The sequence below is a fragment of the Thamnophis elegans genome, chromosome 2, assembly GCF_009769535.1.
Source record: "Thamnophis elegans isolate rThaEle1 chromosome 2, rThaEle1.pri, whole genome shotgun sequence".
NCBI classification, from domain to species: Eukaryota; Metazoa; Chordata; class Lepidosauria; order Squamata; family Colubridae; genus Thamnophis; species Thamnophis elegans.
In genome coordinates, this window is record NC_045542.1 from 2,731,745 (window position 1) to 2,744,136 (window position 12,392).

Genomic DNA, 12,392 nt, shown 5'->3' on the forward strand with positions numbered 1-12,392 from the left:
AGGGGGGGGTGCATTCCGCTCATTCTGTTGGCTGAAGTTGGATCTCAGATACCTGCAGCAGGTTTGGGAGGGGTGCACCTCATAGGGGAATGTGATTTATGACACAGACTGAGGGGAGGGAAGGAACAGGGGTACAGTTCAGCTATAACTCAAACAAAGCTTAGACCTGACTGTGAAAAGATCGGTTCCACCACAAAACCGCGCTCGAATAAACCGCGCTCGAATAAACCGCGCTCGAATAAACCGCGTAGCTGACGTCATCAACAGGGCGACAACAGCGCGGAGACAGAAGCATGCTGTAAACGCTAAACCTAAAATTAACCCCTAAACCTAACTCTTAACCTAACCCTAAACCTAATCCTAACCCTTAACCTAACCCTAAACCTAATCCTAACCCTTAACCTAACCCTAACCCTAAACCTAACCCTAACCCTTAACCTAACCCTAAACCTAACCCTAAAGCTAACCCTAAACCTAACCCTTACCTTAAGTTGAATCGGCTTGCTTTCAAAGCGCTATTTAAAGCGCCCTTCTTTCTCCGCGCTGGCTGTTGTCACCCTGTTGATGACGTCAGCGACGCGGTTTAATCGAGCGCGGCTTAGTCGAGCGCGGTTTTGATGGGTCACGAAAAGATCTTGCCTGTGTTGCTCCTAATAAGTGACTAGTTTTATATTGAAACTTGACTCGATACAGGAATCAATTAGGGCATTTTTAGGAAACCTTACAAAGGATATGCTTTATGATTTGTGCTGTTGATGATTTAAAAAAAAAACTGAATATAGAGAAAAGTGAGTTCTGTTTTTGTAATCATAACATAAAAGTTTTGGTTTCAGTTTTTTCTTTCCCCTCCCTCCCTTTGTTTTAGTTTTTATGTAAAACCTCTAATAAAACCATCAATTTGTTTCCCCAGACTTGATTTGCCTCATTTCTACATCTTAGCGCTCTCTTATGGTGTGAACGATATCAGTCAACTCTAAACTTTATCAGTCATAATGGAACTGAATCCTACATGTTTCTTTGCCATTGTCAAGATTTCTACATGGGAACTGATTCTGGAGTTTGCATTGTAAACTGTATTGGAAGCAAATTTACTGGATATCAACTGCACATTTCTGTCTAGCTGTTAGACCAGTGAAATCCTATGTTCATAGAAATCTCTCCAAGAGAAGAAAGGAAGGAAGGAAGGAGGGAAGAAAGGAGGGAATCTAAGAGAAAAGAAAGAAAGGAAGGAGGGAAGGAGGGAAGGAAGGAGGGAATGTATGAGAGAAAGAAGGGGGGGAGGAGAGAGGAAAGGGAAGGGGAAGGGAAGGAGAAAAGGAGAAAAGAAAGGAGGGAAGGAAGGAGGGAAGGAGAGAAGGAGGGAGGGAAGGGGAGTGGCAGAGAAGAAACGAGGGAAGGAAAGAGGGAGGGAGGGAAGAAGATGCCTAACTTTTGATGTCTATAACGATTTTGTTATTATGGAAATGTCTTGAAACGTAGTCAAATGTAAAGCAAAACAGTGGCGGATGTTGTATTGTCTTTTGCAATCTATTGGCTGTTGTATTTTTCTTTTACTAATAAAAAATAATAATAATAATAATAATAAAAAAAGAAATCTCTCCAAGGTTGCCTGCATAGCAATGCCTTGCCTGCTCTTGCACCAAATTAATTAAATCTATCTATATCTTGGAGCCCAACTATAAAGAGGTGCATTAAATTTATGTAGGATTGCTGATACAAAATTCCTGAAAATTAATTTAATCAAAAGCAGAGGAAGATCTTACCTCAATATTAATAAAAATATTCTCAAGGTCCTGAGGTTCCAAGAATAATTGCAGTGGTTTCATAAAATGCTGTAAAGAACAGATCCTGGTTGAAATGACCAGTAATAAAATAATTCAAGAGAGAAGATACTGAAGAGAAATAAATAGACAGCGTTAACTAAAAAGAACACTTCATATTAGGAGGAACCAAGACAATCCTTTGTACAATTCTCATCAAGATTCTATGGAAGAAGCTCAGGAGACTCCAAAAAATGAGTGAGTGCATGTTCTGACTTCTTCTTTGAAATGAAAATAGTTGACATCTCCATTGGTGGATTAGGAATAGCATGGAGACAGGGAGGCATTTTCCCAATGACCATGGAAGTTCATGCCACCATAACAGACCTCCTAGAAGACATTTCCAACCTAAGGGATTTCCAACCCCATCTTCTGCACTTGCAAATCAAATGCAGATGTGGAGAACCCAGGACCATATAGACTTCCCTTGGACCTCATGATGTTAAAAGTAACACAGCATGTCCATTTTTTCAAAGTTGCTGAATTCAGCATTTCCATGACAGCATTAAGTAATAAAACGGGGAGACAAAAGGGATTTCTTTACATAGTCGGTGGCAATGGTGGGATTCAAATAATTTAACAGCCAGTTCTCTGCCCTAATGATTTCTTCCAACAAACAGTTCACCAAATTGCTCAGAAAGTTAACAACCGGTTCTCCTGAAGCGGCGCGAACTGGCTGAATCCCACCACTGGTCAGTGGGGCTCAAGATCATAACTTATATTTTTGCTAGCTACGAATAACTGAGTACTTAAACATTGTGGCAGAAGTGGGCCAACCCCATTTTTATTTCTTTTCTGATACTCAATAAGGTCCAGAGTCACTGACTTTCTGTTTCTTATCTTCCATATCAATTAATTCTGTTCCAAAGAAGCTGCTCTTCTCAAATATATGGCAGAGAAAAATACAGTGCTGCCTGAACTAGTGGTAGGGAAGAGGTGAATTAGATGGATATCGACAGAGGTGGGTTCCTACCAGTTCGCACCTATTCGGTAGAACCGGTTCGTCAAATCTACCAAACCGGTTAGAAGAGGTTCCACCAGTGGACCCGGAAAGCAGGCCACACCTACAGAAGAGGTTCCAAATATTTTTTGAAACCCACCACTGGTCCTTGGATATGATTATTCTACACTATCATGCTCATATTTATAAAACTCAGTGCCTCTGTGAAAGGTAAGGATGACTACTGCATTTGTGGTGCAATCAGAACATTGCGTGTGTTGAAGTTGTTTTAACGCAAACCAAAGATGCCTTTTAAAAAACAAGTTTACATCCTATTCTTATGCATGCCAGTGCTGTGTGTGAGGCAATTTAAGGTGGTTCTGACAAGTGTCGTCGGCATCTTCATATCCGGTCACATCGGCGGCAAGCCACTCCCATCCGGTCACATGGGCGGCAAGCCACTCCCACAAAGGAGGCCACACCCACAGAGTAGGTTCGAACAATTTTGAAACCCACCACTGGATATCGAGCATAAATACCTGGTGAATAGATTCTAGTGTGCTTGTATATTTTTCTTCGGTTTGTTGAATCTCCTGAAGGCAGCATTTCCTCTTATCGAGTTCAGTCATTCGCTGTTGCAAGACACAAATCATAGTGAAAGTCCTTGTTTATGGGAAAAAAGGGTAATATGTCTATTGAATATCCATGGCCCCTTCTGTTGAAGCCAAGAGATTATAGTTCAAATGTAAGTTCATCTATATCATGGAAATGAAAATAACCTTCCTGTTTTTAAATTGGTTTAGTTCTTTCTCAAAGTGCCTACGGTCTGTTGGGGGGGGACACATAATAATTCTCCTCTATGAAAAGGTATTAATACATCAATTGCAGAAGTGATATTTTCTTGAGAGACCGCCTGCTGCCAATTACCTCCCACAGACCCATTAGATCTCACAGGGTTGGCCTCCTCCGGGTGCCATCTACCAGCCAATGCCACCTGGCTATTACCCGGGGGAGGGCCTTCTCTGTGGCAGCTCCGGCCCTCTGGAACGAGCTCCCCGCAGAGATTCGGACCCTCACCTCTCTCCAGGCCTTCCGAAAAGCCGTCAAAACCTGGCTTTGCCGGCAGGCCTGGGGGTGATGAGTTCCCTCCCCTCTCGACATGTATGGTTGTGCGACTGTTGTCTACTTTTATTATTTGTATTTTGTCTTTTTATGTTCCCCCTTTTTTTCCCCTTGAATTGTTCGCTGCCCTGAGTCCTCCCGGAGAAGGGTGGCATACAAATAATACAATACAATACAATACAATACAATACAATACAATACAATACAATACAATACAATACAATACAATACAATACAATTTAGATAGATTGCTGAAGTGTTTGAATGTTTTGCAGCCAATTCTGCCTCATAGAGAAATACCACTCTTTAGCTACTTACTGGCGTGCCACTAGGCTCTGATCTCATCAGGTCCTGGTAGATCTCATCCCCTTCCTCTTCCTCATTCTCAACACAGTCATAAAGGTCGTCATCTTCCTCCATAGTGTCACTGGAAACAAAAAAAACACCCCACATTGTAAATAGTACAAGAACAGCCTTTCCCAGAGAAAGGTGGGAAATCCAACATTTTAGAAAAGCTCACTCCAAGCGGCAGTCTGATTACAAGAAATCATCTGGATAATATTAGATTCTGGTGCTCCCAAAGTAGCAAAATGTGACTTTTGAAGGCCTGTATCTCTATCGCTTGGTATTGAAATATATGGTGTATAGCTAAGCTTCCTACCAACAATAATATCACTTAACAAGACCTTAAATGCACTTCCAGTATGCCATTTCCCTTAAAAGCAGAACTGTAGGTTCTTCATATCTTTCACTTATTCTAACAGCTTATTGCATTTCTCCAGAGTCTGTGGAAGATGCCGTTGCATGTTTGTTAGTCTAGGAACCTACATAACATGTGAAAACATTTTCCCCAGTATGCCCTGCTTTGTTAGAGAAGCTAAAGATTCAGTGGGCAACAGTTCTTAGAAGTGCTAATTTGAGGAGTGGTTTTGTTTTAACATGAAAGGGATGAAGCATAGCACCATAGTCCTTTTGGCGCACATTTTTTTTCAAAAAAGTTTGGAAGTCTTCTGTAGGTGTGGCCGGCTTTCCAGGTCCACTGGTGGAACCTCTTCTAACCGGTTCGGTAGATTCGACGAACTGGTTCTACCGAATAGGTGCGAACTGGTAGGAACCCACCTCTGAAGTAGAGGTATGTGATTTATTCCTTTACATGATAATTAAACTAATTGATTGAATATGATAATGGAAAGATAATTAAATATACGTTAAAATATAGGAAATATGGATGCATATAGAATTCTTAAGATGAACAAAGTGAGGTGTGTATTGTGTCAGAGTTCTTGCTATTTTACATAGCAGACCAATGGAATTGTAATGAACATTGAACAGCAAGGATTGTTATTTAAAGACAATTAAATGTAAGCTAAGTTAAGATATGGAAAAATGGAGGGGGAACATGAAACATATTTATAATGGAAAATTATTGAGATTATAAAGACAGAACTAAAAATTTGGGGCATGTAATGATGTATAACTATACAATATTATGATGGGAATAGCTGGGAATTGTAATCAGGTCCACCTCCCAGCCAATAATAAGTTTTGTGAGTGTGTTAAAATATAATTGCTATATATGCATACTTTTTTTCTCTTTCAAAAAATAAGGAGGAGGAGGAGGATATATGTTAAAATTAAAGATGTTTACTGAAATGAAATTATAAATACCATCAACATAAAATGAAGCTTGCTCAGAGGCTGAAATACACCAAGTAAATGAGATGAAGAGTGTGGAAGAGAGGAGAGAAGTAAAGGAAGAAGAGAGGGTAAGGAGAGAGGGCAGGGAAGGGGAAGAGGAGGAGAAAAAGAAGGAGTGGAAAGGGGAGAAAGGAGAAGGAGAGAGGAAGGGGAAATAGAGAAGAGAAGGATGACAGAGGGAAGAAAGGAGGTAGGGAGGAGGAGGAGAGAGGGAGAAGAAAGTGATGGATAGGGTATAAATACGGTGTATGGAGAGCAGAAGAGCCAATAATCATTTTTGGGGGTTGATGGTAAAACGAATTGATGTCAATACTTAATAATATAAAATAATGTTGGTTATGTGACAGTATACATGTGGTTATTTGTTATGAAAATGAAAAAATAAACTTTATATATATATATATATATAAAGAAGCATGGCTAGGTCTGAAAGCCTACAACGGTAAAAAAAATTCTGCAGATTTTCAACGTGCAGTAACACAAAATGCTTTACTTGTTGAATTTGTAATTGCATATTAATTCAAGACCTTCCACCCCATATCCACCCCCAAATCAAAAGCAATTCCAGTCCATGAATATCTTTCCCTTCTCAAAGCAAAGTGCTTCTTACTCAATTTGATCTGATAAGCCACTGTAGATGTCATCGTCTGCGATGCTCTCTTCCGTGGGAAACGGCCTGTAAAGTAATAAAAAAAATGCTCAAGTTCAGGCGAATATAGCCACGGTGCAAATCGTGCAGTTATAGAATATTAAAAGTAATATTCACAATATTTGGAGATTTTAAAGCCACCCGTTTCACAAAGCAAGTGATTCTGGGCTGTGTAATAACTAAAATCATTATCATTAGCGAACATTAAAAAGCAATACAATAAACAGCTAAAAGAAGAAGAATATGGTATGGTTGTTGTGTGTTTTAAATTGTGTATTGTTTGTTTGTCTTTTTTATCCCCCGTTTGTACCTCCTTTCCCTTGATTGAGTTGTGAGCCGCCCTGAGTCCCCTTTGGGGAAAAGGGCGGCATATAAATGAAATAAATCCTAATCCTAATCCTAATAGATGAAGGGAATCCCTAAAGTCCCCTGGCCCGCTCATGGGAGACTTTTGGAGGCTTAGGAGAACTGAGGTGACAGGACACAACTGACATGGACATGAAATGGCATTTATTGATCTGAAATGGAATCCTGCAAATTCTGGGGGGAAACCAGGAAGAAGAAGATTTTAATCAGGTCAGAAAGCAAATAATTTCAAATTAGTTCTGCTCTGGAGGAGCACGTTTCCCCTATTAGCAGCAAACCATTATTTCGATACTACCTGTAGCTTCTGAGACTTACATGTTGTATGCTGTCAGAAGCTTAAATTAAAGGCAAATCAGATTAAAAGCATGTTTTTTAAATGAAAATTGTACAAATGTCTCTGAATAGCTTATACATTAACTAGTTTTGCACTTACACGAAGCCTTTCTTTTGGGCAACCTGCGTCCATGAGAGTATTGATAAAGCATCAATTACCTGCAGGAAAGAAGGGAACAAAAAAAAAAGAGACAAAGATTCAGAGATGTGCAGATCATGACATCATAGGATTTAATTACTAAAATCCTCATTGATTTAAATATTACCTTTCAGGTCAGGACAGGTTTTGCAGATTAAAAATTTGAATTTGAATTTGAATTTGAATTTATTTGTATGCTGCCCTTTTCCCTGAAGGGGAAATGATGCGCTTATGTGCATAATACCAAAGGATTGCAAAAATCTGACTGATGGTAGATTTTATGTCCCAACATGGGAGCGACCAATGTCCTCATCCCCAAAATAATTCTAGTCTGAAATGCGTTTTAACTTATACACTCCCCAATTTTTCTCCAGGCAGTCTTGTAAACCATCCCTAGAGGTAAGAGTCACATACTTTAACCTGGTGGTGTTGACTCAGGGCGGCTAACAAACCGGTAGGGAAGGGACACAATACAAAAGGAACAGACAAAAAACAGACAACAATACAGAACCAATTTAACATCTCAACAAGCGCAACCAGTTCGAGTGGGGGTGGAACTCAGCAGCCCCAGGCCTGCTGGAACAGCCATATCTTAACGGCTTTACGGAAAGCCTGAAGGGTGGTGAGGGTCCGAATCTCCACGGGGAGATCGTTCCAGAGGGTCGGAGCAGCCACAGAAAAGGCCCTCCTCCGGGTGGTCGCCAATCAACATTGGCCGGCAGATGGAATTCGGAGGAGGCCTAATCTGTGGGATCTAATAGGTCTATGGGAGGTGATTGGCAGGAGGCGGTCTCTCAAGTACCCAGGTCCAATACCATGTAGGGCTTTATAAGTGACGACTAGCACCTTGACGCGTATCCGGAGACCGATAGGCAGCCAGTGCAGCTCGCGGAGGATAGATGTAACGTGGGTGTACCGAGGCGCACCCACGATCGCTCGCGCGGCTGCATTCTGGACAAGCTGAAGTCTCCGAACACTCTTCAAGGGTATGTCAGTTTATAAGAGAGAGAGAAGGGGGAGGGAGAGAGGGAGAATGCACATGCTTCCTGACCTCCCCCCCCCCCCCAAATTCAGCCAGGGTTATAAGATTGGGGGCTATTCTCTGGGTTTTGTCTCCAGCAGCAAAATCCCTCCGGTAGTCATTATATAAAGAGTGGCTGTCATGATAAATATGACATCTTAAAGATGACAAAAGGATTTTTCTTCTTTTTACGCTTATTCTATAGAGTGACTGTAGGATGGTGATTCAGAACAATACCCGGAAATCCCCTACTTCAAATTTGGCCTCAGACATAAATTCAGGCAGCAAATCACTCTTTCTCAGCCCTCAGCTCTTAAATGAGCTCTTAAAGGGTCCTGAGATGATGAAGCTTTTAGTCAGGGCTATCAAAATTCCCTATTTTGGAAACAGAACATTTCAAAGAATTTGGAAATGCTCGCCCTTTAGCCCCTATGGTTCTGCCCCTGGCCAAAATGAAAATAATATAATTCAAAATAAATAAAACCATTACATACTGTTAATAAAACTATTCCTACCACTGGATAAGAACATCCTACCTGAATGCTGTCTAAAGGAAGTCTTTCATATTTTTTTCTAAATACCATAAGAAGGGGGCAATGAAGCTTAGAGAACTAGGCTGACATGGGAGATAAGACATCAGGATAGAAACCCTGAATTCTAGTTCTGTGTTAGGCATAAAGCTAGCTGGGTGACCTTGGGCCCTCCAGGGATGTGCAGTCAGTCCCGCCTGTAGAGGGCGCTTTTTAAGATGCTTTTTTAAACAGTTAAGCAGAGTCATCCACAGTGACTCTGGGAGCAACTAGCTCAGCCTGACCTCAGCTCTTGCCTTTTTCCTTTTACATTTTCTTTTCTTTTCATGATGGCAGGCAAGAGCAGAGTTGAAATCCTCTCTGAAACAGCTGGAAAAGGTACATGTGGGTCGGAGGGAGGGGGAGGAATTCAAACGTCATCCTCCTGGTGTGGGGCTTTGGGCAAAGGCTGGAGGGAAGTGCTCTCCCTCCCCAAGTGTACTTTGATTGCAGGCAGAGCCACGTTGTCTTTTCAAATCTATAATCATTGAAGCTGGGCTGGATCCTTCCGGGGCTGGGGGAAAGTGTGTGCGTGCGCCAGTATGGCCCTTTGACTGGCTTCCTGCCTCCTCCTGTGGTCTCCCTGACTCCCTCCAATCCAACTGTGTGTGTGTGTGTGTTTGAGAGGGGAGGGAGAGAGGGAGGAAGGAGCGGAAGGGAGAAGAAAAAGAAAAAGAAAGAAGGAAACTTATTTCGCAAAGGAGAAAAACAAATGCTGTCGCTTTAAATCGGAACTGAGCATGCCTGGCTGTGGAATTCTGGGAGTTGAAGTCCACAAGCCTAAAAAAAAATTGTGTCAGTGCCTCACCAGCCATAAACCTCACCGCACGTCACTGGGGCCATCATACTCTCAACTGTAGGAAGGAGGCAAGGATAGGGAGGGAGGAAGGGAGAGAGAGAGTGCAGGGAGAGGGGGTGGGATATGGTATTCCAGAAAGAGGGTCTGACTGAAGTTCATGATTTTTTTTCTTGATGCCTTTTTCTTGAAGTGTGTCAGGCTTGTTTTACTCTGCTTTAGTGTTTTGACAATCTGTGGTTTCAAAGAAACATTCCGCTACAAGGTTAAACATGTTACAGCCAGACCTTAGGATACACCTACTACAGCCAGCTATGTGGGTCTGCTACTATATTTCACATCCTATTGTGGGCAACAGCTTGTTGGTTGCTCCCAGATTTGTTGAATGAAAGCAGCTCTGGGAATGCAATGAGGTTACATTGCACCTCCTTTCAGAAAGGGCTAGGCATTGCTCAATGGTGAGATTCAAATAATTTATCAACCGGTTCTCTGCCCTAATGACCAGCTGAGTAGGCATGGCTCGGTGGTCATGTGACTGGGTGGGCGTGGCCAACTCAACATGACTCACATCGATGCGCGCTTCGCTTTAGCTGTGACAATGTAATAAGGGTTAACCGGAGAGGCAGTTTCTGTAAGCAGGTCAATAAAGATTAGGCTAGAAACAACACCAGAATGTTTCCTTCCTGCCTTCCTTACAGGATTAGCCCTGTAAAGTGTGGGAAAAAAACATGGAGATTTCTTCCAACAACTGGTTCTCCAAACTGCTTAGTCTCCCGAATAGGTACGAACCGGCTGAACCCCACCACTGGTATTGCTGCATTTAAGTGAAACCAAGAATAACACAATATGCTTTGCTCTATCAAGCAGTTGGGACATATATTCTGTATGTAGAGATAGAAATGAGAGGGTGGGGGAGGGAGGGAGACACACAGAGAGAGACACACACACACACACACAGAACAAGGCTTATTCAGATCCAGTTTGCAGCTGTCTGAAGTGATAATCATCTTCTTTTTTTTGCCACAAATAAAGTGGCCCTAATCTTAAAATCTGAGCATCAGGAACCTGCCAATTTAGTTTGCTGGATTCATGCTCAGTCAGCGTATCAGAATCCTGAGAGGGGTATAATGGAGTACATACATATTTGTTATCCATTACAACATTTGATTGTGAACTTGTTCTGGGACAAATAATTTGCTACAATTTGCACATGACTTTACTTGCTATTCATTTTTCCCCCTTGCATTGTAAAATTTGCTTACATGATTGGATCACAGTGGAATTGAGGCTTTTACAATTTTTATTCTTACATCACTTGGCTATTCAGAAATGTAATTGATTATGTTGTTTTATGGTTTCTGATACTTTGAACAACCTTGTGGCCCATTCAAATGAAAAGCAAATGAAGAAATGCAAATGAAAGTGCAAATAAAAATGCAAATAAAGAATACAATAGTTGAACAGATGTTTGATTTGTAGATAGAGATAGATATAGGTAGATGATGGAGATAGAGATAGAAGACAGTGATGTATTCTGCTAGCTGAAATTACACCATCAGCTAACTAATTTTACTAGAAGTAGGATTTGGTTTGTAAATTGGTTTTAGGAGCAAATACTAGGAAGAATAACGAATATTAATAATTGAAGCTGATTTTTCCAACATGGTGTCATTACTGAAACTAGTATTCATTGAAAATCTTCCATTCCATCCAATCATTCCATAAAGACTTCTTTGCACTGATATAAAACATTTAGGATCAAAAGGACTTTGATGACTACCATGAGGAAACTGTTTTAATGGGAGAGAAAAGTACCTTTGCAAAATCTTTTACGTCGAACAAATCAAAGACCTCAAAAAGATCACTTTTCCGCAGACCAAACTTCTCACAGCAGGTAGCAAGGAAGGTCCGGATATTCTTTAGGCACAGGAACTGGAAAGGAAATGTAAAGAATACACCATGAGGCTGTCGGAAATAGGTGATATTGAGCAAGGACATTAGCAAGCAGGTCATCGTACTAAATGTGTAGTTAATTCAGTCAAAACACTGAACAATTTCTGTTTGATTACGCTGGGTTCCCCTAAACTTTGAGCCAAGTTACCAATAAATGATGCAGATGAACTGCAGTGTTTATATTTTTTAAAAAAGTTCACCCCACTCTAAAATGTGTGAATTTATAAATACAATAAAGCAGTGTTTCTCAACCTTGGCAACTTGAAGATGTCCGGACTTCAACTCCCAGAATTCCCCAGCCAATTCTGGGAGTTGAAGTCCAGACATCTTCAAGTTGCCAAGGTTGAGAAACACTGCAATAAAGGCTATAGTGGCACAGTAGTTTTCCTCAATAACTTACTAACGAGAGAAATTCTAGCAAAATTTAACACATTCATCCAAAGGGGAACTTTGATGGCAGGCCCTTTTTCATTTCATGCCGATAAAATTGATTGAAGAATAGACTCCTGATGGCACAATTAGGTTGTATAAAAGTGTTGCCTGAACTGGCAGGCGAGATCTCAGAACCAGTGAACTATATCTTTCAGAGATCCTGGAGCACCGGGGAACTGCCAGAGGACTGGAAAAGAGCTGATGTGGTTCCCATCTTCAAAAAAGGGGGGGGGGAAATAGATCCAGGAAACTATAGACCTATGAGGCTGACCTCAATACCAGGGAAGATTCTAGAAAAGACAATCAAGCAACGAATTAGCAAACACCTAGAAGTAAGCAAAGTAACAGCCAAAAGCCAACATGGGTTTGTCAAAAACAGATCATGCCAAACTAATCTTATTGCATTCTTTAACAAAGTGACAAAATTAGTGGACCAGAGAAATGCCGTCGATATAGTTTACTTGGACTTTAGTAAGGCATTTGATAAGGTAAGACCATAACCTACTACTAGATAAAGTAGAAGAATGTGGGTTAGACAGCATCACAGCATCACC

The 12,392-nt window shown here is 41.1% G+C and overlaps 1 protein-coding gene across 1 annotated transcript in view; it reads right to left on the minus strand.

Moving 5' to 3' along the window:
- The window catches only part of VAV1 (vav guanine nucleotide exchange factor 1), a 92,474-nt gene that overhangs the window by 46,720 nt on the left and 33,362 nt on the right, over positions 1-12,392 (minus strand). The window contains exons 2-7 of the mRNA XM_032212410.1: positions 11,269-11,385; positions 7,029-7,087; positions 6,191-6,256; positions 4,201-4,309; positions 3,300-3,392; positions 1,764-1,832 (exon numbers count right to left, since the gene is read on the minus strand). Coding sequence (XP_032068301.1) covers positions 1,764-1,832; positions 3,300-3,392; positions 4,201-4,309; positions 6,191-6,256; positions 7,029-7,087; positions 11,269-11,385 — 513 coding nt within the window. The remainder of the gene's footprint in view (positions 1-1,763; positions 1,833-3,299; positions 3,393-4,200; positions 4,310-6,190; positions 6,257-7,028; positions 7,088-11,268; positions 11,386-12,392) is intronic.